The 26,122-nt window shown below is 35.6% G+C and overlaps 1 protein-coding gene across 2 annotated transcripts in view; it reads right to left on the bottom strand.

Annotated features, from left to right (window-relative positions):
- LOC128237229 (cryptochrome-1-like) overlaps positions 1 to 26,122 on the bottom strand; it is a 54,897-nt gene that overhangs the window by 8,437 nt on the left and 20,338 nt on the right. For both annotated transcript variants that reach the window (XM_052952577.1, XM_052952578.1), the window contains 9 exons: positions 22,271 to 22,413; positions 19,682 to 19,866; positions 17,594 to 17,682; positions 15,530 to 15,670; positions 2,800 to 2,970; positions 2,462 to 2,602; positions 1,358 to 1,509; positions 781 to 983; positions 339 to 404 (listed from right to left, as the gene is read on the bottom strand). In XM_052952577.1, the coding sequence (XP_052808537.1) occupies positions 339 to 404; positions 781 to 983; positions 1,358 to 1,509; positions 2,462 to 2,602; positions 2,800 to 2,970; positions 15,530 to 15,670; positions 17,594 to 17,682; positions 19,682 to 19,866; positions 22,271 to 22,413 (1,291 nt within the window). The remainder of the gene's footprint in view (positions 1 to 338; positions 405 to 780; positions 984 to 1,357; positions 1,510 to 2,461; positions 2,603 to 2,799; positions 2,971 to 15,529; positions 15,671 to 17,593; positions 17,683 to 19,681; positions 19,867 to 22,270; positions 22,414 to 26,122) is intronic.

Below are 26,122 nucleotides of genomic sequence, written 5' to 3'. Positions count from 1 at the left end.
TATGTGCATATTGTTTAAGGCTACATGTAAACCAAGTTTCATTTGAAGTTTTTGCAATCTGACGACGCCAACAAGGCTATGACAATCTCTCATTTTTTCTTTGGAAAAAAAGAGCTAAAATGCAACAAGCATTATATGGTAATTCCAGGATTTTAAATAACAACAATACACAGTTTTTGGTATAAGGGCAATTCTGTATTGCAGCAGCAAAAATAGGGACCTGAATGATATATTGGCAAATAATCCCATGAAACTTATTACCTGTGCAGGCTTTGCAGACCTACGCAAAAAGTAAATATATATGAAGAGTTTCACAGCAAAGATACAATGTGAAGTACCTTTTGTGGGCTTATCCTCTGATATATCCTGGTCTGAGTTGTACACAATCTGCTTTGGTAGTTGTACTGTAAATAAAAGCAATGAAGGAAATAGATGTTTATATGTGTTGCATACTTGAGAAACCAGTTCAGAGTTTAGGAGCTGGAATCATCAGCATCCCATTCTGAAGATTCAAGCCAGCTCTTAAATCTGTATGAATAAGCTGTTCTCAAAATGAAATCATCATTTTTTACCATTTTTAATATTAAATTAACTTAAACCAAATGACAAAATGAAATTTTAGGGTGATATTACAGAAGAATTAATATTTTTTATCAAAATAACTGAATGAACATTTTCTTGCAAGTAAACTCAGATTTCATAAGAATATTATGAACATTTTTTTAAGTTATGATCATTCTCTAACTTTATGATGGGCAAGTTATTAACTACATCAAGTACCTTTAGCTCTCCTCTTGAGCAGCATCTGGTAGACCTGCTTCATGCGATCCATGCACAGCTTGCTGGAGTCAGCGTGGTTCACCATGGGCACCGGGTAGTCCTTGCCCACGATGCATTTGGCAGCCACCTGCACGCTCTCAGGCGCATTCCAGGGCTCATAGATGTACTGAGGTGGGTAGCCCTTCAGTATTGGCAAGTAATGCCTATGTGGTTAATAAGTCAAAGTAAAATCATGAAGCATCCATAATCAATAATAAACACATACTAAACAACACAATTCTTCATACAACTTAAACACCAAACGTTTGTCCAAATTAACAACTACTAATAATATTTCAGATCATGTTTTCATAGGGAATTTTATTCCATGTTCACATTATAATTAAGCACTGATTTTTCTACAACACTTAACAAACTCCAAGTCAACTTCTCTCGTAATTCTGCAGTTCTTTTTTTGTTACAACACATACAGTACTTTATAAAGTAACCTGATGACTCAGTTTATTGAAATAGCCACCATAGCACTTCCAACAGTGGACATCTCTCTTTAGAATTTACATTGTATATTAACAAGTACCTGATAAAGTCCCCAGTTGGGTCTGCCTGTTTGCCAAAGCCGACAGGACAGTAGCAGTTGAGGAACTGCTGGAAGAAAGAGCTGCACGAGAGCCAAAGCCACATGCCAGCATTCACCGACCAGTCGGCGTCAAGCAATAACTCATCAAACACCTGCAGGTAAACGATCTCTTTAAAAACAATACCATTTGAACTCACAACACTTAACAAGAACTGTCATTTGCAGGAAAAAATGCATCCTAAGTAAACCATTACACAATACACACCAAACAGGTAATTTTGACCTTGACCTTTTGAGTGATTTAGTGTCTTTAGTGTGACACTTGCTTTTCATGTGTGAACAGGTATTGTTTGTCTAACGAACCGCCAGTAATGAATATGTAGGAAGAGGAAATCAAATTAGAAATAAAATTTCAAAATCTTATTTTAATTTTTTTGTAAGATAGGAATCGATAGTCAATAATCTAATATTAATAATTTAAAACTTCAAAAAAATGTCTTAGTCATTGACATCATAACATCACATGCATTGACAGTCTTAGGAGGCACGTGTTCTTCCTCTGTCTTTGACAGAACCTCTATGTCAATGAACCCCAAGTTATAAAACTTCATTTGGTATTCTCATTTATTTGCATTACCAGCTGTTCGATAACCACATATTTACCTGTGTTCAAGGGGGAGTGTTTTCGTCAATACAATCAGATACAGTATCATTTTCATTTATTTTTACGAAACAATTTTATTTGACCTTGACCATAGGGGCCCCAAACACAATCCCATGAAACTTTTCCATAATCTCTTCCTATATACAAAGTTTGGACAAGACATGTCAGCCCTAACAAAAGTTATTCAGTTTCAAAGGTAAGTTTGAGACCACCTGCTGCCTGCCCGCCTGCCAGAACATAGACACATACGCCATTCTAATAAACAGGTTTCATGTAAAAACATTGTGAAAAAAGTAGATCCAGCATGTTCAACCTGTTTTTGAAATCACAAACCAGTCAGGAATCATATAAAGGGGGAAAGTAGCCAATTGTCTGAGATGCCTTGAACTTCGAGGTCTTGCACATGACACCTAGCCTTGATGTGTCAATTTATTACCAACCTTAAATCCCTCCTCCCAGGAGATCCAGAGGTCACCACGGGTGAGAAAGCAGGCGATGGCGTAACGGGCAAGATGGTGGATCCAGCCAACCTCTCGCAACTGCACCATTATTGCATCAATCCACGGGAAACCGGTCTTACCCTGGATACAAATACTTGGAAATTGAATATCATTTAATTGGGTTATTGGTTCTTGTGATCTTCACTTCATATTGGTTCTGCTCCTTCATAAGTTTAAGCTAAATTTATATAGAGTTTGAGCAATCCATCATTTTAATAAAAGATCTGACCAGAATTTCAATTAAATTACAGGTTACACACTTGTTATAAGAAGCCTACCTCTGCCCATTTAGCAAGAGCCTCTGGGTTTTTATCCCAGGGCACCTGTACACACATGGCATTTCCTTCCATCTTGTCAAAGTTTGGGTTGTTTGTGGCTGCAGTGTAGAAAAACTCCCGCCACAACAGCTGGCCATGAAGGGAAAGGGGCGGGTCACTCTGCTTCTTTATCTGAGGTGAAGTTAATGTATCAATATAATGGATTTGTTTGTATGTCCTTATTAATGATCTATAGGTAAATAAATGCTTCATCTAATTTTTTCAAGTTTGTTCACTTGCAGAATAGATGTTGATCACATAGATTATTTGCCCAACTAGTTTCAATGCGACTGGTGACATTTATGTCATTATATAGTTACTTGTGTTGTGTGGTCATAAATAGAATTGAAAATATTGCATGTAATACGAGAAGCATTTTATAGCAACAGCAGCGCATAAAGTTATAGCATGTATCTTGGCAGAAATATCTATATCAGTTCCTCTTGGCATGCACAAACTGTTTGAGTGAGATAATGCCAATGTAAACTCTTCTTTTGGTATACTGTTTATACACTGATAACTCTTCCCTTCATTTGCCACCAACTTCTACCATAAATGCCATGGTTTAGTGCAGCATTTAAAGAAAAATGATAAAAAAAATTTTGACCAACTGCCACTTACATAGTACGTAATTTCCATTTTTCATCAACTGATAGTGCAGTTGGTAAAAATTTTAACTCAGTTTTATATAGGCCACAACAGACTGTTCACTTGTTCGTTGGATTAACCGAACCTCTTTTTTCCAAAATGCAAAAAAGAATTTTTTTTTGCCTGCACGACCTTGACCTTAGAGGTACAGACATGGGTCTTACACACCACACATCGTCTTGGTATGTTGAACACATGTGGCAAGTCATTTTAAAATCTGTCCATACAAGAGAAAGTAACAGCCCAGACACGACAACCTATACTCTATGTCCTTATATATGCAGCATTCCATTGTGAATAACACTAAGTGTGACCTTGACCTTAGAGGTACGGACATGGGTCTTACACACCACACATCGTCTTTATATGTCAAAAACATGTGGCAAGTTATTTTAAAATCTGTCCATACAAGAGAAAGTTACAGCCAGGACACCACCAACTATACTCTATGTCCTCACATGCAGCATTCCTAATAAATAGGGATGGCAACCAGTACCCGAGTACTCGATCGAACATCGATTTTTTTCCGAGTACTCGAGTAGTGATTTGGTACTCGAGTACTCGGAAAAAAATCTATAAAAATCACCAAATACACGATTTACAGACAAAATATCAGATCTGGTTAGTTGCCAAGAGGACAATTTACGGTCCCTCTAATCCCCGCTGTGTACACAATTGACCTCAATCAATTAGTTGACAGTTGTTGTGATAGTTGCAAACTCTCAACAAATGACCCCTATTTCAAATTAGCACTGATGTCAATTAGCGAAGTTTTGATAGCGGTACTTTCACCTAACAATTCTATTGTATACCAATTAGAGACCTTTCACCAAACAATGGACGCTAACGAGCGACAGAGTATCGACCGTTACGAGAATTGATATCTTAATGGGCGTATTTTAACTATTTTTGCAATGATTATCACAATTGATTGGTTGATATTTTAAATCAAGAATTATGAATATCAATGAAGTGAACAACAATTACACAGTACGAAACCGTCTCCTTGGCCTTGTGGTTAAGCGTTCGACTACGGAGCGGGAGGTTGTGGGTTCGATCCCGGACCGCATCATACCGAAAGACGTTAAAAGCTGGTACAAGTAGCTCCCTTGCCTGGCGCTTGTTAAAATAGTAAAAATACGTAATGAAAGTTTACTTTACTTTAAAGGTGAAATGACCAATAATACGACCAACGCACAATATACGTCATTAACGATACATGTATACATTGTGAATAAACACTACATGTGACTTAAGAGGTAGGGACACTAGTCTTGCATGTGTCACGTGATCTTGGTATGTGGCAAGTTGTTTTAAAATCTGTCCATACAAGAGAAAGCTACAGCCCAGACACGACCACCTATACTCTATGTCCTTATATGCAGAATTCCATAGTATTCAAACACTAAGTGTGACCTTGACCTTAGAGGTAGGGACAAGGGTCTTACATGTGACACGACATCTAGGTATGTCAAACACACTTGGCAAGTTATTTTAAAATCTGTCTATACACAAAAAAGTTGCAGTCTGGAAAAGACCACCTATACTCTATGTCTCATTTGCAGCATTCCAAAGTATTCAAATACTTAGTCCGACCTTGACCTTGGAGGTACAGACACAGGTCTTGCACGCCATGTCATCTTGGTATGTCAAACACGTCTGGCATGTTATCTTAAAATCTGTCCAAACATGAGAAAGTTACAGCCCAGACATGACCACCTATACTCTCTGTCCTTATATGCAGCATTCCATAGTATTTAAACACTCAGTGTGACTTTACCTTCAAGGTAGGAACACATCGTCTTAATATGCTCTCGTGGTCACAGAAAAATAATATTTCCACTTGTGGCTACGCCACTCGTTAAAATATTTTTTCTGTGACCACTCATGAAATAAAAAAAGATCTTACACTGAATTCAACAAATATCCTCTATTTCCTTAAAAGCGCTTACTTGATGATAAATAAGCAATGAACAATGGCTTCCGCCATCTTGAAAATTGAGCGCATAATTTTTTGTTGTGAAATTATTATTAGGTTAAATAACACTAACTTTCATTTTCTATCGGAGATCGAAGAAACGGGCAGCAGAAAAAATAACAAGAGGGCCATGATGGCCCTGTATCGCTCACCTGTAGCTTTGCTAAATAAAGTGAACATTCTGACCTATTATCATAAAGATCCAATGAAAAGTATGGCCCCTAGAGGCCACTCTTTTATTTGTCCCACTGACCTAGTTTTTTACCCCACATGACCCTATCAGTAGGCAATGCTTCAAACCAAATATTTAAGACCTAGTCCTTGTGGCTTCAGACAAGAAAATTTTAAAGTTTTTTCCTATATAAGCCTATGTAAAACTTGTGACACCCAGGGTGAGGCCTCTTTTCACCACAGGTGCACAAATTGAACAATCTTGGTAGCGGGCCACTAGGTTATGCCACATATAAAATGCCAATGTCTTGTTGGTTTAGACAAGAAGTTTTTTGTTCTATATAAGCCTATGCAAAACTTGTGACTCCCCCCAGGATAGGGCCTCTTCTCCCCAGGGGCATAAATTGAAAAATCTTGGTAGAGGACCACTTGGTTATGATACATACCAAATATTGAATGCGTAGGCCTTGCATTTTCAGACAAGAAGATTTTTAAACACTTTCCTTATATAAGCCTATGTAAAACTTGTGACCCCCTAGGTGGGGCCTCTTATCACTTCAGGGGCATAATTTGAATAATCTCGGTAGAGAACCACAAGGTAAAGCTACATACCATATATCAAATGCCTAGGCCTTGTGGTTTTAGACAAGATTTTAAGTTTTCACTAAATAAGCCTATGTAAAACTTGCGACCCCCGGGCAGGGCCTCTTATCACTCCAGAGGCATAATTAGAACAATCTTGGTAGATGTCCATAAAGTAATTATACATGCCAAATATCAAAGCCCTAGGACTTCTAGTTTTGGAGAAGATTTGTTAAGTTTTCCATATCTAAGTCTATGTAAACCACGTGACCCGGGGCGGGGTCATTTTTGACCCCAGGGGCATAATTTGAACAATCTTGGTAGAGGTCCATTAGGTGATGCTACATATCAAATATCAAAGCTCTAGGCCTTGTGGTTTTGGAGGAGAATTTTTTTTAAGTTTTTCTTATCGGTTACCATGGCAACCAGAGTTTCGCATGGAATCCATGTCTTTGAACAACTTTGGTAGAGCTTCATGCAAGGAACATCCCTGCCAAGTTTCATCATGATTGGCCAAGGGGTTAAGGAGATGTTGTTCGAAGCAAAATGTTGACGAACGACGTACATCAAGCGGTCACAAAAGCTCATTATGTCACTGCGTGACAGGTGAGCTAACCATAGGGCCATGGTGGCCCTGTATCGCTTACCTGCCATCGATCCATACTATTGGGACTTTCAGGATTGCAATGCATCAATATTTTGAGTTACTGGTTCTTCCTTAATTGTTAGTAATTAATGGATGCCACCAGGCGACAAGTTTACTTTGTTGTTAACAATCATGAATGAATGGAAGTTGTCATAGTATATTAATGAGCAAACAAAATACAAACAACATCTTCAAAGGGTTTTATTAATGTGTTTATTAAACATTTACTTGTGCCAAATTTTCTATAAAAACAAACATCTTCAAAATCAACAGAATGCATCAAAAAGTTGTGGGAACAAACCTTGAAAAGTATGATGGAAAAGATGGGTTCAAGGGAATGATATGAAGAAATGTTTTGTTGAATAGGGATTGGTATTAGCTGCAAATACTGAGGGCATTAACAGTTCTAACACTGGACTTTTAACGTCAAGGTAACATGAAGGTGATGGTCACAATTGTAAGTGAATGGGAACTACATCAATAATGACAATGATAACATCAATGCAGACACAATGTAGTTGGTGACAACATTTTTACTTTTTCCAGGAAACAACTGAGCTCTAAGTTCTTTGGTTTTTGAATGTTTTAAATGTGTCAGTAATAGTATTCTTGTGCCAAGGTAACTATGACAGACAGATAGGCTAACAAAAATGTACAAATATGTACACTATTATTTGTGTAGACTGCACATACTGTTGAGTACAAATGTGAAACGTTCAATAGTAGTCAGCCAATTGCAAATGAGAACATGAAATTATATTGAATAGTAGCACATTGGTGACATATTTTTAAGATTTTTGCAAACAAGAGGCACATCAGTGCCTGTGCTGCACTGGCCTACAGGCTCAAGCAAAGGCCACCTAACAAACATTTTCGCCAAGTTAAATAGAAATACAATCATCGGTTTCTGAAGAAAAGTCATTTAAAGATTTTTCTATTTTTAGCTCTGATGGCCATGTTGTGCAGCGGACCAGAACGGTTTGGCAATTTGAGTTAACAAGGACCACCAAAGGAACATTTCTGTCAAGTTTACTGAGATAAGATTATTGGTTTTTGATGAAGTTGTTTAAAGGTTTTTCCATTTTTTAGTCTTGGCGGCCATGTTGTGCAGCGGAATGGACCCATTTGATAGATTTTGGTTAAGGACCACCCAAGGAACATTTATGTTAAGTCTAATCAAAATCTGATCATCGATTTCTGAAAAGATGTCGTTTAAAACTTTTTCTATTTTTAGCTGCGCCGCCATGTTATGCAGTGGACCAGAAACATTTAGGCAATTTCGGTCAAGGACCACCCCAGCAACATTTCTGTCAAGTTTTTGTTAAAATCTGCCTATCTGTTTCAGAAATGTCGTTTAAAGATTTTGCTATTTTACTTCTGGCCGCCATGTTGTGCAGCGGACTGGAACCATTTGGGGAATTTTGGTTAAGAACTGCCCAAGGAACATTTCTGTCAAGTTTCATCAAAATCTGATCATTGGTTTATGAGGAGAAGTCATTTAAGGTTTTTCTATTTTTAGTTCTGGCGGCTATGTTGTGAAGCCTACTGGAACCATTCGGGCAATTTTGGTATAGGACCATTCAAGGAACATTTCTGCCAAGTTTCATAAAAATATGATCATCGGTTTCTGACCAGAAGTCGTTAAAGGGTTTCTATTTTTAGTTTTGGCAGGCATGTTGTACAGCTGACCAGAACCATTTGAGCAATTTTGGTCAGGGACCACCCAAGGAACATTTCTGCAAAGTTTCATCAAAATCTGATAATCGGTTTCTGAAAACAAGTCGTTTAAAGATTTTTCTATTTCTGGCGGCCATGTTGTGCAGTGGACTGGAACCATATGGGCAATTTGAGTTAAGGATTACTAAATGAACATTTCTGTCAGGTTTCATCAAAATATGATCATTGGTTTCTGACGAGAAGTCAAAAAAGGGTTTTTCTATTTTTAGCTCTGGCGGCCATGTTGTGCAGCCAACCGGAGCCATTTGAGCAATTTTGGTCAAGGACCACCCAAGGAACACTTGTCAAAGTGTCATCAAAATCTGATCATTGGTTTCTCAGGAGAAGTCGTTTAAAGGCTTTTTCATCTTTCAGCTCTGGCAGCTATGTTGTGCAGCGGACCACCTAAGGAACATTTCTGTGAAGGTTTGTCAAAATCTGCTTATTGGTTTCAGAGGATATGTTGTTTAAAGTAAAAGTCTACGCATACACACAGGAACTCACGACGGACGATCTGTGACAACGTAAGTTCTATGGCCTTCGGCCAGCGGAGCCAAAATGAATTCAGTAAAACACCAGTGGCAGATGTATGTTCATTTAAATGACCTAGTAAACTATACACACATGCGGAAAATTTTCTATTATAACAACTGAAAGAAGTATAAGTACTTTATATTTACATACATCCGACCTGGAGGGTGTTAAACAACAAAGTAATGGTTAGATGTTGTTTAACAGAAAATAGAGCTAATGTATCAGAGTTACTCATTAACAATGATTCAAAACTATACTTGACAGGAAATATTTAACGAGTTTTAACATAAGAGTAACTGTAACTTAATGACAACATTTATGTTCTCTCTGCACGAGAGTAACTGGAAGAAAAGTTTGTATCCTCTAGTCATTTCAGGAAGTTTCTTGACAGTGCATTAGAATGAATGTTAATTATTTTATCTAGATTTATTTTGGCAAAGTTTGACAAGTGCATATTGCCAGCAGGTATGGTTAGTTTATTGATATACCTGTCCTTCTTAGTAAAAATGGGTTGAGGTAACCCAATGTTTTTTTTTTGGATTCGGTTTTACGCAGCACCAACACACTATTAGGTCATATGGTGACATTCCAGTTTTGATAGTGGAAAAAGACCTTAATTGCTTAGGCACCTTGGTAGAACCACTAACCCATTGTAAGGTAGTTGGATAGTTTTTCACATGAATCATCTGCCCCGAGTAAGACTTGAACCAATAGCAGTGAAAGACAAGTGATGAGAAGAGAAGTCAGCGACTTGAACCACTTGGGCAAAGAGGATCATTTGAGGTTATCCAAATGTTCTCAAGTGTATTATCATTTTGTCATGTGAAGGTCACATGATATTATAATATCTGATGTTCTGTTGTTTTGCTAGCATATTACTAACTTAACATTAACACGTGTGTTATCCAATGATGACTTGGTGACCTTTAAGTTGTCAGCATATAATTGAATGCACAGTAACATAGACAACATTTATGTATTTACATACTACTGTTAAGATTCTAGCAAAACTACCAGTAGATTGGAACAGACACAAAAGTTTTAACGTGTTCACAAGGTTTTTCTACTAATTGACCTAGTGACCTAGTTATTGACGGTAATTGACCCAATATCGAACTTGACCTAGATTTTATAGAGATGATCATTCTGACCAAGTAACATTAAGATAAGGCTTAAGTTGTGACCTCTGTTGTGTTCACAAGGTTTTTCTACTAATTGACCTAGTGACCTAGTTATTGACCGCGAATGACCCAATATCGAACTTGACCTATATTGTTCTAGAGATGATCATTCTGACCAAGTTGAATTGAGATAAGCCTAAAATTGTGACCTCTATTGTGTTCACAAGGTTTTTCTACTAATTTACCTAGTGACCTAGTTTTTGACCTGGGTTGACCCAATATGGAACTTGACCTAGCTTATGTTAAGATGATCATTCTGACCAAGTTTCATTAAGATTAGGCTAAAATTGTGACCTCTATTGTGTTCACAAGGTTTTTGTACTAATTGACCTAGTGACCTAGTTATTGACCGTGAATGACCCAATATCAAACTTGACCTACATTTTACAGCGATGATCATTCTGACCAATTTGCATTGAGATTAGGCTAAAATTGTGACCTCTATTGTGTTCACAAGGTTTTTCTACTAATTGACCAAGTGACCTAGTTATTGACCGCGGATGACCCAATATCGAACTTGACCTAGATTTTATAGAGATGATCATTCTGACCAAGTTGCATTGAGATTAGGCTAAAATTGTGACCTCTAATGTGTTCACAAGGTATTTCTACTAATTGACCTACTGACCTAGTTTTTGACCCCAGATGACCCAATATCGAACTTGACCTAGATTTCATAGAGATGATCAGTCTGACCAAGTTTCATAAAGATTAGGTCAAAATTGTGACCTCTGTTGTGTTCACAAGGTTTTTCTAATAATTGACCTAGTGACCTAGTTATTGACTGCAGATGACCCAATATCGAACTTGACCTAGATTTTATAGAGATGATTATTCTGACCAACTTGCATTGAGATTAGGCTAAAATTGTGACCTCTATTGTGTTCACAAGGTTTTTGTACTAATTGACCTAGTGACCTAGTTGTTGACCGTGGATGACCCAATATCGACCTTGACCTACATTTTATAGAGATGATCATTCTGACCAAGTTGCATTGAGATTAGGCTAAAATTGTGACCTCTATTGTGTTCACAAGGTTTTTCTACTAATTGACCTAGTGACCTAGTTTTTGACCTGGGTTGACCCAATATGGAACTTGACCTAGCTTATGTTAAGATGATCATTCTGACCAAGTTTCATTACGATAAGGCTAAAATTGTGACCTCTATTTTGTTCACAAGGTTTTTCTAATAATTGACCTAGTGACCTAGTTATTGACTGCGTATGACCCAATATCGAACTTGACCCAGATTTTATAGAGATGATCATTCTGACCAAGTTGCATTAAGATTAGCCTAAAATTGTGACCTCTATTGTGTTCACAAGGTTTTTGTACTAATTGACCTAGTGACCTAGTTATTGACCGCGGATGACCCAATATCGAACTTGACCTAGATTTTATAGAGATGATCATTCTGACCAAGTTGCATTGAGATTAGGCTAAAATTGTGACCTCTATTGTGTTCACAAGGTTTTTGTACTAATTGACCTAGTGACCTAGTTATTGACCGTGAATGACCCAATATCAAACTTGACCTACATTTTACAGCGATGATCATTCTGACCAATTTGCATTGAGATTAGGCTAAAATTGTGACCTCTATTGTGTTCACAAGGTTTTTCTACTAATTGACCTAGTGACCTAGTTATTGACCGCGGATGACCCAATATCGAACTTGACCTAGATTTTATAGAGATGATCATTCTGACCAAGTTGCATTGAGATTAGGCTAAAATTGTGACCTCTAATGTGTTCACAAGGTATTTCTACTAATTGACCTACTGACGTAGTTTTTGACCCCAGATGACCCAATATCGAACTTGACCTAGATTTCATAGAGATGATCAGTCTGACCAAGTTTCATAAAGATTAGGTCAAAATTGTGACCTCTGTTGTGTTCACAAGGTTTTTCTAATAATTGACCTAGTGACCTAGTTATTGACTGAGGATGACCCAATATCGAACTTGACCTAGATTTTATAGAGATGATTATTCTGACCAAGTTGCATTGAGATTAGGCTAAAATTGTGACCTCTATTGTGTTCACAAGGTTTTTGTACGAATTGACCTAGTGACCTAGTTGTTGACCGCGGATGACCCAATATCGAACTTGACCTAGATTTTATAGAGATGATCATTCTGACCAAGTTGCATTGAGATTAGGCTAAAATTGTGACCTCTATTGTGTTCACAAGGTTTTTCTACTAATTGACCTAGTGACCTAATTATTGACCGCGGATGACCCAATATCGAACTTGACCTAGATTTTATAGAGATGACCATTCTGACCAAGTTGCATTGAGATTAGGCTAAAATTGTGACCTCTATTGTGTTCACAAGGTTTTTCTACTAATTGACCTAGTGACCTAGTTTTTGACCCCAGATGACCCAATATCGAACTTGACCTAGATTTTATAGAGATGATCAGTGTGACCAAGTTTCATAAAGATTAGGTCAAAATTGTGACCTCTATTGTGTTCACAAGCAATTGTGAACGGACGGATGGACGGACGATCGGACGGACGGACGACGGACGAAGAGTGATCACAAAAGCTCACCTTGTCACTACGTGACAGGTGAGCTAAAAATAAGGCCTTAGTGAAGTGTTCTTTCAATTTTAAGCGCACTATTCATGTAAAACCTCTGCTATGGTGATTTGATGTCATGCTGTACCTGTATAAATAATGGTGATATGCAAAACCTGCAGACATCAGAGTAAAATGTGTTTTGCATAAAATATTTGAAGGTAAAAAATATATACAACTTTTTGCTGACCTTCAGAATGCAGTTTTCATTTTTCTTAAAAGTCGTGAGAACAGAAAATTAATTTGGTGTGGCCTTATATGGTATTTGGTGAAAACAATGTACTTCGTTATTTTTTTAATATGGCAATTGGTAAAAAAAGAGCTAATTTCTTGGTTTGGCCAGAAATTTCTATATTGGGTGAGTGGGACACTGAAGAATTCAACATTATTTTATTGGCGCCGCACTGAAGTGGGCGCCTTTTATGGAATGGGAATTTATTTTAGTTAGTGGTGGGAGCGGTTTTTAATTTGATTGACAGTTGGGTTTTATTGTTATTTTATTATGATTAAAAAATGCAAAAAGATGGCGATTGCATGGGTGTTAAAAAATGCTATTTATGGTTGAATAGATTGTCTTTAATTTATCCTCAAAACATTATTTCGGAAAAACGACAAATAAGTTTCATAATTGTTCCCGATTCGTTTACGTTTTCCGATTGGTTACCTGTAATCATGTGCCGGAAATGTAAAATGTGTGGACCGGTAATTATGTGAATGTGAATGATTATGTTTTATTTTGTTTTGTTATGTTTACTGCATTGATAAACCATGAGGTAAGCTGTTTTCTTTAATTTAAACAATATCGGAAGAAAATGTTCACCTAACTTTATTTGTTAATGTGTTGAAGGTGACATTAGTAAAATTTCATTACGATTGCCCCCGAGTGGTTTTATTTTTAGAACACTACACAGTGCGCACAAAACGAGTAAGTCATGTGATAAGATGTTTTCGCGGGAACTTCATAAATCTTTCACTTTCATTAATTCAGTTTAAATAATAATGACCTTTAAGGAGTATTGTTTTCATATATAGATTTCCTGTTATATATATTGTTACTTTTTATGTTTGCAACTTTCAGACGAAAGAATAATGTTTATTAAAGTACTTCGAAAATTGTTATTAATTGTTAAATTGTTATTTCACATCAGCCCTTCACGATGAATCCCCAATATAAAGAGGAAACTTATTTTCCCTTCAAGTTGTCATTCCAGCATGGTGACGTGCCCCCCCCCCCCCCCTTGCCGGGGCATAACTAGAAAACTACTGTTTGGAATTTCATTAAGCATCATTCAATGGTAAAGGACAACGAGAGGAAGTGCAGTGCACAATAACTATAGCTGTATTTCAGCTAATTACATAATTTTTACCCTTTGCCGCTTTTTCTTGACCAGAGCATTTCTTTAAAACTACTTATGGTATTGTAATAAAACTTGTATATGGGTAGGTGGCAATGACAAAAAGTACAGTGCACAAGCACCCTGATTCTGGCATGTTCATTAATGTATCACCCTTAATGATATCTTCAACTTGAAAACTCTTCAACTTTAATGCTTTTACTTATGTTGTTAAGCAGAATACTACAACTATTTTGAGAATTTCATGGATGCGGTTTGATGCACCATAATATGCTTGTTGGCCTTGACTATTCCTTGTTTTTCAACATATAACAAATGCATAAACTATTAAACGGCGCCCTTTCATGCTTTGCATCAATGGTCTTTCTTGTAATCATCATGGCATTAAAATAGCATTCAGGAGATGGTGGTGATGGTGGTGGTTGAAGATAAAGGTTACAAAAAGGTCATAAAGGGAGCCCATTCATGTTTAATTTAACTCTGAATGACCTCCCTACTAAAAAATTTTGGCAACATGTGATCAAAATATTTGAATCTTCTGACAGCTACTAACACTTGCACTGCATCTAATCATGCTCAGCTATTTGTGCTAAAATCTTTCCACCTAATAGCATTCAATCAATTTTGTTGGAAGTCCGATAGTATTGCTTTTCTCCATAACAAAATAAATCAAAACTTTTCATGACCTTTGAGTAATATTATCTTTTGAAATAAAGAATTTCAGTAATACCCCATATGTTTTGGAAAAACGACCCTTCGAGACCAGGAAAAAAGGAAAATCCAGCAGAACTTTAACCCATGTAGATGGGCTCTCTGATAAAGCAAAATCCTGTGCCGCTGCAAAACCGAAAGAAGGGTGTTTTTATGAATTTACCACATATTTTAGACTGTTAATTGCCATTTGTATGAATATGTTATATAAATGAATACATGTCATATGTATGGGGTGTACATAATCAAACCAGTGATTCATTTAAGCCCGCAGAACATGCAGAGGCGGTAGGCGAGGCAAGACATATCAATATTGTGTAGCTTATTGTGGAGTTGCAGTAATTGAAAAATGGGCACATTACTAAATAAGACATAGCTATAACATTCTAGTGTTCTGTGGTATACTTCTTTTGCACATGACATACCTCCTTTCATCAGTTGAATGAACATTTACTGGCTTGTTGTCCATCGCCGATTTGTTTTCAGCAGAGAATGACCGGGGCATGTGCAAAGAGGGTACCGTTTCAGTAGATTTCGCAAAGAGGGTACCGATATGGATATGCACGTGCTGTAGTTACTTACCTTTCTGTATAGTTCATGTAGTTTCCAGTAGAAAAGTCTGGGAGATATACAGCCAAACCGCAGGTATGGGCTTAATGTTGTTTGGCTCGGAAACAGGGACTGGGCAGTCATCTTGGGCTTCTCAAAGCTGGCCACCCACGCCTGAATAATTGCGCAAAAACATTAATGTTTTGGGATTTTTCACATTAAAAATTCTGTAAATTTAAAAAAAAAACGTCGTAATACATCAATTGATATATGAATAATTATTTGTAAATCAAGTCCTTTTTTATTAATTAATCTTCACTCTTGCTTTTGGTTATTATGTTTATTTGTATTCAAGAAAAAACAAAATAACTTCTGGTTGCATAAGACCTCTTAAACACTTCTTATAACATTCCTGCCCGGTAGTAAAAAGTGTAACCAAAAAAGAAAACTTGATATAAATGAGGTTGACTTAACCTGTGAAAAATAAACATTTGAATGTTATCAAATTTTGCTGTTGAGAAATTCTGATATTATCATGAATTTTGTTTATCTTGTTTTAAAACACTCGTTACATATTGATGCCTCAGTGATCTTGCAGTAACCAAAGATTGTTGCCTATCTTACATTTGAAAAAAAACCCTACTTTATCTTATTATTTAATCAAATTTGTTTTATTTTGAACTGTTATGCTTCTAAATTTATTCAATAACATCATGCTTTACGGTGGTTTCATAAAAAAAAAATGAAATGGATTATATCCTGATAAATTCAATGTTTGAAACAGTAAGTTTATCAAAATATAATATCACTTTCTCACTTATTTATACTGTTTCACAGTAAACAACAAACGTATCGCACACAGTGTTGGGAAGAGAAACCATTTTTTGTCATTTCTGGTATGATGTCATTTGGCAAAAATTTGGAGCAAATTTTCTATTAAATATCAATTGATTATTAATTTTGATAAATTATTATAAGTACGAAATGAAAAGAACAAGGACAGAAAAATCAGCGACACTGTCGCGGATGATTTTAGTTCTTATGCACCTCTCATTGTCATCTATCTGTTTCAATTAATTTGTTTCATTTCAATCCCATAACTATTTTCCAAGACATGGCCCGAACAAGAACCCATTTCCGAAAAAGATCAGGTTAAGGGGAGATAATTAAAGAAATATATTGGTCAGGATAATGGCTTTTGTGCACTGCACTGTCTGTCATTGTCATATATGTCTATATTTCAATGTCTATTTTCATTTAACTATTTCACCATAAATAACATGAAAGATGCTATTACAGTCGCATATTAAACAATTAGCTGATTTATTTATTTAGAAAACTAATTCATTCGGTTCAAAGAAACTGTAACAAAAGGGTGATAATGGGAAACAAAATGAGTGAATGTGTAGAATGTCAATATTCTTCAGCTGATGTCATTAGAGTAAGCAAATTTAGATTCACAATTGATTTTTCCTTGGTAAGCTTGCAGAAGTTTTCCAATGATGGGAAAAAAAACACCTTTTTAGTAGCTTCAGGCAGATCTTTTATGAGAAATTTCCACTGTGTACCACATAAAGATATAGTGGTTTCTGACAAGAAAAACATGAGATTTTAAACAATCCCATGGGGGCATTTGTTTTCATTGAATCCAGAGTAATATAACTGTTTACTTTGATTTTAACCAATATCATTTTGTAATTCTAGTCTCAGACCAAATGTAGATATTTCTTATTTGAATGCCTTAATAATAACGGCTAAAAATAGTAAAATATTACTTGAAATGAATAATGGCATTAATTCCTCAAATAATTCAAGAAAAGCATACAAAAATGAAAAGTAATACATTTGAAATGTAGTTGTTATGCCTTTGACACATGCCATATCCCACAGTGGGGGAGAAAAATCCCCACAAATTCCAATCCATCCAATGTCAAAAAAAAAACACTAAAAAACTTAGGCCATTTGCGTGAGCCAAACGTTGTTTGGTCAAAGAATATAATCAAACCATGGTCCTTTTTTACTCATAAATAACATATAATTCTTCAACACAGAGCATAAAAAAACAGTTCAAAGAAGCCATTTGTTGGCAACACCCACCTTTCTCTCCAGGTGCCGATGCAGCCTCTGTAAAGCCTCCGATTCTCCACCCCGAAACACCTTGATGATGAAACCGGTTGTGTCAAACCCTAAATATGGAGAAACAAAATATGTCAAGTTATAAGTTATTGGGCGGAAACCATTTTTCGATTTTTAGTTACAGTGACCATGACCTTGACCACACACCCCTAAAAAGCAATCTTAATCAAGCTCTTAACATAATAAGCTACCTACACACCAACTTTCATTACTATCCATCATTGCTAGCTTAAGTTATTGGGCAGAAACCAATGTTTGTAGCCTGCCCAGCAACATCCCCATTCTTATATTCTGGTCTTTGTTGAAAAATTGGTTAAAAACCAACAGCACTCTCTGAAAAGAGGTTGTCTCTCTTAGACTGGTTTTCGAAAGGAACAGAGCTCTCATAGGTATCTTGCTTCTGTATAAGTTTGATTAAGATACAAACAAAACTAAAGACTCTTTCACTTTCACAAGCAATTGGTTACAGAAAGACAGACGTTCTGATGACGGACACTGCGCCATTGCATTAACTCTTCTGGCCTTTGGCCAGTAGAGCTAAAATCATAGAAAATGTTGACAGACAGACCGATGGATGGACGCACAGACAGACAGGGTGAATTTTATAGGGAACCCGTAATTTTGTGTGAAATAGACATAATTTACTGGAGATAGATCATCTTTCACATTCAACTTGATAACACTGAGAAACTTCCGTGTAATATAATTTGATAATGAAGTTTCCTTTCTTGGAATCATATTTGCCATGAAACAAATATTTCAATTTATTTTGCCATTTTCAATGGATTTTTAGCAAGATATGACCTCAAATGTGAATTTATTGTTAGAATGTTTAGCAGAAATGTTAAAAGAATGTATATCTTCAATGTTATTAGAGTATGCAATTCAACTATCACTTATGTTAAAGTTTTTACATATGACATACATGTGAATGAAATTGAACCAAAAAATAACCTGTAGTGAACGCTTCTGTTTTGTTTTTTGAAAAAGGGGAATAACTGAACAACTATTTAAGTGATGAGTTATGGGCCTTGCTTTAAGTGTTGCCTTTGGCATAATGTATTCCCAGATTCATTTAAACATCTTAAACTCTTTTTGAGTTATGGACAACATTTAATTTTTTTTAAGACATTGTCAACACCTAGGCTATTAAAGTACCTGAACTCTTTTCCTTGAAAAACAGATGAGCCAACAAAATGAAAACTGTAATATTGCCTTTTGCTGAACACAATTATTCCCATAGAAAAAACACAAACTCCATTGGAATTATGTGAATTTCAGCTTACCCGTTAAGTTCAAATGTGTGCCAGGGCATATCAAACATTACCATTCTTATAAACTAACTAGAACTCCGCGAGTCGGATGTGTCGCCTGATGAATTATTTACTGTCGATATTATAGCTGTTGGATTGGCATTTTCTTATAGATATATCGAGATATGCTCCAGACGAAAATTAACAACAAAAATTAACAAAGGGCAAAAACTCTAAAAATATGGAAGCAGGAGTAAGGGTTCTTGGGCACTGCACTTGCCCTCAATGAGATCTATCTACCTATTAAGTTTCAGGTTGATACCTCTTATAGATTACGATATATGCCCCTGACAAAAATTTTGCTCTCAATGAGATCTATCTACATAAGAAATTTTAAGTTGATACCACTAATAATTTACAAGATATGCTCCGGACAAGTGAAAATGGGACGCGGACGCCACTGCCGACAAAAGTATCCCCTATATGTCGCCTAGTCAGGCGACACAAAAATAGAAATTCACACAAAACTGAGACTAACAGTTACTGAAAACTGGTTATATTTTGTTTTGAAATGACTCAGAGTACATGTATGTTGAACTTTCTTACTGATAAACTGATATACAATATAATTAAATTAACTTGAGTATAAAATCATGCTATTTCAATAATTACTAAGATTATTTTTTTATTCATCACTTCTTTGCTCTCTCCAAAATCTTCATTAAGCAAAAAAAACTGATGACCATGATATTATTTTGGTACAAACTAAGCCATGATTATCATGACTATCACGTACCCAGCTCTTCAAGAGAAGGCACTCCATATTTGTCATCGTGGTCCAGGCCCAGAGGGGTCTGGCACTGACCAATGGTTTCCAGGGTGATCTGGTCTTCTGGTTTTGGAGGCGGGTTCATACGAGACAGAACTGTCTGGAAACGTTTGAATGTGAGCGGAGGCATTCCATTGTTCTCCTGGATAATTCTGAAAGTGTGAGTGTTATTACAATTGTGGAATTACTGTCTCAGAATTTGAAGACAATATCAGCTTAGCTTAATAATTAACGTTTTCTGATATTTCTGTCATCTCCAATTACAAGCAGATCCTTTGATGAAATTCACCATCATACAGTGGACTTAACGCTTTCTGGCAATAGCCTAAGATTAACAAACAAGTATGACAATGCTGTGACAATAATTAAATCTTAAATGACTAATACCATATACACATTAAAATAAATATGTAAACAAGAAATGCCGCAATGCGACAAAAACAGTTGTTCAATGATTGACTGAAGAACTTTAGTCTTCATTGTGAGATTCAGTTTCAACTCTTTCTTTTTAAAGTAACAGTTACCTTAACCTTGACCCTAGGGGTCCCAAAAGGATCCTATGTAAGTCTTAAACTGTTCCTATAAATCAAGTTTGGTCACAATATGTCAACCCTAGTTATCCAGTTCCAGCCTTTTTTTCTATTTTAGTAACATGTTCTTGACTTTAACCCTTGGGGCCCAAAATGCATTCCTGTGAAAAGTTTTACATAAACTTTTCCTATAGGTGTTTCAAGTATGGTCCCAATATGTCAACTAAAGCTATTCAGTACCAAATGTTTTCCTATATTTAGTAACAGTGACCCTGAATGCAATCCCTTATAAGGTCCCCATAAACTCTTCTTATATACCAAAATTGGTCGCAATATGTCAACCCGAGCTAAAGTTATTCAGTAGCAGCAATTTTTCTATTTTAAGTAACAGTGACCTTGACATTGACCCTAGGGGCCCTTAACGCAATCCTATGGAATGTCTCCATAAACTCTTTTACCAAGTTTGGACACTTTATGTCAAACCTTACTTTAAATATTCAATACCAAAGGTAAGTTTGAGGCCGATTGTCCGTCCCAACAACAATGAACATTATCCTAATTAAAAGGTTTAAATTTTTCGAAAACCTGGTTCATACATGCCATATTTCTGAGTCTTCCCAGGTGAATTTGGTCTAAATTCCAGGGGATTTTGATATTACACCAGGGGATTTTTACTCAAGTGAAATAAAGCGCAATATCTATATTAATGATATAAGGATAAATATAGAAACACACTCTTATTTCAATAATTTTAAGACTTGGTCATCATGGTCCTTCATGGAATTTCACACTCATAATATTATGGATGCTTTCAACTGTCAACCTTGAGCTACCGTATTATACTATGCATAGGATGCACCTTTTTACCCCAGATTATCATCTAAAAAATTGCCTGTGTCCTTTCTATGCTATGAGGATTTTATCAGTTTTTCTCAAGTCCATTTCAGGCCGAAAATGTCGGTCCTGAGACGAAAGCGGTAATGGTAAGTACCGGTACTGTGTCCACCAAAGACAATTTTAAACCCTAAGTTCTGTCTTTTTAAACCCTAAGTTCTGTCAAACTGATCAATCATTAAAAAAATAGAATCCCAGATTTCCCTTAAAAAAAATACATGGCTTTAAAAAGATAAAAAGTCTAGCTACAGAGTAACAGATGAGATGTCCTATGTAAATGAGTATTACTCCACACTTTCGAAATAAATTGGGTATGTCACTTTATCAATTAATATATCATGTTTTATAACCACATTGTTTTTCATTACCCCATTGTTTTGATTTTAATTGAGCATCAACAAAAACAAATGTATTTTATTACTTTGATAGAAAACAGGCACAAGCTAATTATGAATTTGTCTAAGATGTTCCCTACTATCATCTCAAATTATGTTTGGATCAAAGAATTTGTCCAATCATATTATTGTTTTTTACTACTTTTTTTTCATCCTCTTTCTTTTGACAGTTTTGAGGGAAAGCTTGCATAAAAACATTTGATTTTCTGCCTGAATCCATCTATTATCACAAAGCAGCATATTTACTCGGTAATCAACAAAAAGCTTTTGAAGTCCAACACCGGGGTATCCGATTATTTTGATTGGCTTACAAAAGCGATAGCCAATATCAGAAACGATGACCTATTATTAACTGAGGTTAAATAAGTCAAGTTTACTGAATAAGACGAATTTAGTTTCCAGTTTTTATTTCTATTTGTCAAGTTTACTGAATAAGACGAATTTAGTTTCCAGTTTTTATTTCTAATTCTTTACAAATCTATTTCAATTTATTTGCGTATTTTGCCTCCTTTAATGCATTTTTTGTAACATGGCCATTTTTAAAATAACTGAGTTTTCTTTCATTTTAATTGTGCATTGACAAATTAATACACACTTTATCTGTAATTCTGTAGCTTTATAAAACTCCATGAATTTCAACAAGCCTTACAATCATTTGACATATGCATTATTAATTTTAACCAATAATGTTTGTTTAAATCCTCCTTATTTTTTTATTTCCGAGAGCTTTTACTTACTTCTGAAGGTCGTACAAGGTGTGGGATATTTTAGCTATGACCTTGACCCCTACATCTTGTGCAAGGGCCGTAATTGCAGCATCCCGACTCCGACCAAAAGGTTCTGGATCCTCTTCAAACGACAAAACTGTGATTCCCCATTCCTGTAGGTGAAGATTCATGTCCAAAATAACATAAAGTGCTTTGCCAATAAAATATGGAAGATTTAAAAAGCTGTTTAAAAAAAATGCACTGATTAATAATAGTTTGCTCAAAGTTTTTATGAAGGGAAAGACAAACATTTTGAACTTTAAACTGCATGGAACCTACCAATTTAATGGTTCTAGGTGACAAGCTTTTTTTAATTACTTTGCGGCCAAACTTTTCAGTATCTGCTGGTCATGGACAACCTAACACTGAAATTTCTTGGACCTAGGTCCAAATAATGTTGTGTTATTGTGTGAACAAGACTTTCATAAGATATTTTACCATGACTATGACCTTTGACCTACTGACCTAAAAAATGATTGAGGTCATCTGCTGACCAAGGGCAACCTACCACTGAAGTTACATGAAGAGCTCTCAAATAATTGTGCAAACAAGACCTGGACTACCGACATACCTACATTATTATATATTGTCTATGTATTACAAATCAAACAAATTTATTTTAAGGAAACATAAGAAATTGTAGGGAAAAGTTCAATTCCTTTGTAATACATGAACTATATCAGATTTACTGTTTATCTTTGCAACTGCAAGGTAAATAGATTATCAAGTATATCACGGCCCAATGACATTAACCCTTTAGCGCATGCATACAAGTTTGGCCGACATTGCCCATTAGCGCATGTATACGTATGCATTTGGCCACCTCTATCTTCTACTGGATGTAAGCATCGCCTGTGTTTCAAAAGGGTCATTTTAATATTTCGATTTTGCATCTTTCTTTTTGTAAACAATATCCGGATGTTTATAAAAGTAAAGCTTATAGGTATCGAATTTCCCTTGGAAATATCGGCTCATAAAATTAGAAGTTAATTATTTATACTGCCAATCACAGGACTGGTGTGATATTCCATTGTGAGATAAGAGCACAAGGCCCGGCCATATTGAAAATCCCCCAAATTCATTGATGCGTAAATCATCTAATATATAACTTCAGATCCCTTTAGCACTAAAATAAATAAAGATTATAATTATTTTAAGATTAAATTTTGATTAAAAAACAATAGAAATAATATGTAGCTGAGAAAATAATGAATAAATTCGCTGTGAAGCTGATACATGTCCAGCAAAATAGGTCAGGTAAACAATTTTGCTAGCATACCAGATAGACATTTCCGGTGAATTCAGCCTACTGGAAAACTCCATCTGGCACCCCCATGCCAGATGATGAGTCACGCGCTGTGACTTTATACTTTTCATTTCTTTTATTATACACTTTATGTAACCATAATTATGATATTTTAATAGATGAGGTTTTATTACGTTCTATGAGAATAGAAAGATATACATTAACTTTACAAAAATATACTTTAAAAACAAAACAAAACTAGAGCTATCACTGAAGGTGATTAATACCCCCGAACGCTGCCTCTCATTATGATTTATCATTATATGAAGTTTTATGCTATTCCATCTAGTAGTTTTCAAGTTACTGTGCGGACAAAAGTTTGACAAAAAAAAAAACAACACAGAAAAAGGCAATAACTCCTTCTCATTGTGCTGTACCATTGTATAAAGTTTTATTACATTCCATCCCGTAGTTTTCAAGTTATGCTCCGGACAAGAAAAAAGTAACAAAGGGCAATAACTCTGTAATTGGCTGAAATAGAATTGCGGTTCCTGTACACTACACTTCCTCTCATTATGATCTATCACTGTATGAAGATTTATTAAATTCCATCCAATAGTTTTCAAGTTATGCTCTGGACAAGAAAAAGTAACAAAGGGCAGTATCTCTGTAATTAGCTGAAATAGAATTGCGGTTCCTGTACACTGCAGTCCCTCTCATTATGATCTATCACTGTCTGAAGTTTGATTAAATTCCATCCAATAGTTTTCAAGTTATGCTCCGGACAAGAAAAAGTAACAAAGGGCAGTAAGTCTGTAATTAGCTGAAATAGAATTGTGGTTACTGTACATTGCACTCCCTCTCATTATGATCTATCACTGTATAAAGTATTATTAAATTCCATCCAATAGTTTTCAAGTTATGCTCCGGACAAGAAAAAAGTAACAAAGAGCAGTAACTCTGTAATAAGCTGAAAAAGAGTTATGGTTCTTGTGCACTGCACTTCCTCTCATTGTGCTTTACCATTGTATGAAGTTTTAATAAATTCCATCTATTAGTTACAAAAAACAAATAAAGGGCTATAACTCAGTAATAAGCTGAAGTAGCGTTATGGTTCTTGAACCCTGCACTTCCTCTCATTGTGCTTTACTATTGAATGAAGTTTCAATGAATTCCATCCAGTACTTTTCAAGTTATACTCCAGACAAAAAAAGTAACAAAGAGCAATAACTCAGTAATAAGCAAGATTAGAGTTATGGTTATTGTACACTGCACTTCCTCTCATTATGCTCTATCATTGTATGAAGTTTAATCCAATTCCATCAAGTAGTTTTTAAGTTATGCTCCGGACAAGGAAATTGCAAGGGACCGACCGACAAACCGACGGACTGACCGACCAACCACAGGGTGACTCCAATATACCCCCTTCAAACTTCGTTTGTCGGGGGTATAATAACCCTAAACATTGTGACACTGGACATCATGATAAAACAGACACCCAGGACTTGATCAATCTGCTGGATGACAAACGATATTCCTGCCATCTTTCTGTGTATTCACTTAATTAAACATAAATGGTCAGCTTTTATATCCCGATGGGTCTTTTTTATGAAAGGGGTAATAATATTTAGATCGATCCCAGCATTCTTTTACCCCTTGATTGAATGAAATGATGACATTTCAAAGTAATAGTACAAGTCCATCTTGGAAATGCATTTACAAATATTTCACCATTGACTCCATTGACACCATCTATTAGATAATTTAATTATCTGTAAAAAAAAAAATTTAAATAGGGAAATTGGAAAAGTGCAAATTTATATACCAGTATGACCATAAGATCAATATTAATGGCATTAATTGTGGTCAAATCTTTTTTATGTGAAAATATATAACAAATAATTAAATAATCCAATGAATTGTGTCAATGATAAAATACTAAATGATTTTGTTTCATCTGTAAATGCATTTCGAGGATGGACTCCAAACCAGTACTTTGAATGTTCATAATTTCATTCAATCAATTGGTCAAAAAATGCTGGGATTGATCAATTTTTTATACCTCTCATAATAAAAAAAAAACATTTCCTGATTAAAAAGCCGATGATTGATGTTCCAGTATATAATACACATAAATATGGAAGGAATATCCTGGTTCATCAAGCAAATAGATCAAGTCCCAGTACAGTAGTCTGTTTTACATCTCATAAAAACGACCCATGATGTTTAACCAAGGTGTGGTACCAACACTTGGGCGAGTAGTATATCTCTTACTCTTCAAATAGTTGAGCTTAAAAAGGCTCATAGTCGAGCTTAAAAAGCTCTCGGTAAAAACTTTTAAAAAATCCAAAATGTTAAAATGAAACTTAACCAGTAGAGCGGGTGCAGGTATTTCCGAACGCTTAGGTTGAAAAAATGTTATGTTCGGTAATACCAGCCTCTGAGATTGAAATTCGTCATAAAATTGTTAAAACAGGTTATAAGCAACATTTTGGTGTAAAAAGTTATCGATATATGAGTAAAGTTAAGATAGATAGGTCATTATAAAATCAGGGACCTAATGGCTTGCAAAACCA

This window comes from Mya arenaria, chromosome 6 (assembly GCF_026914265.1).
Source record: "Mya arenaria isolate MELC-2E11 chromosome 6, ASM2691426v1".
Classification (NCBI taxonomy): domain Eukaryota; kingdom Metazoa; phylum Mollusca; class Bivalvia; order Myida; family Myidae; genus Mya; species Mya arenaria.
The sequence above is the reverse complement of the archived record's forward strand: the minus strand, read 5'-3'. Positions and strand labels throughout refer to the sequence as shown.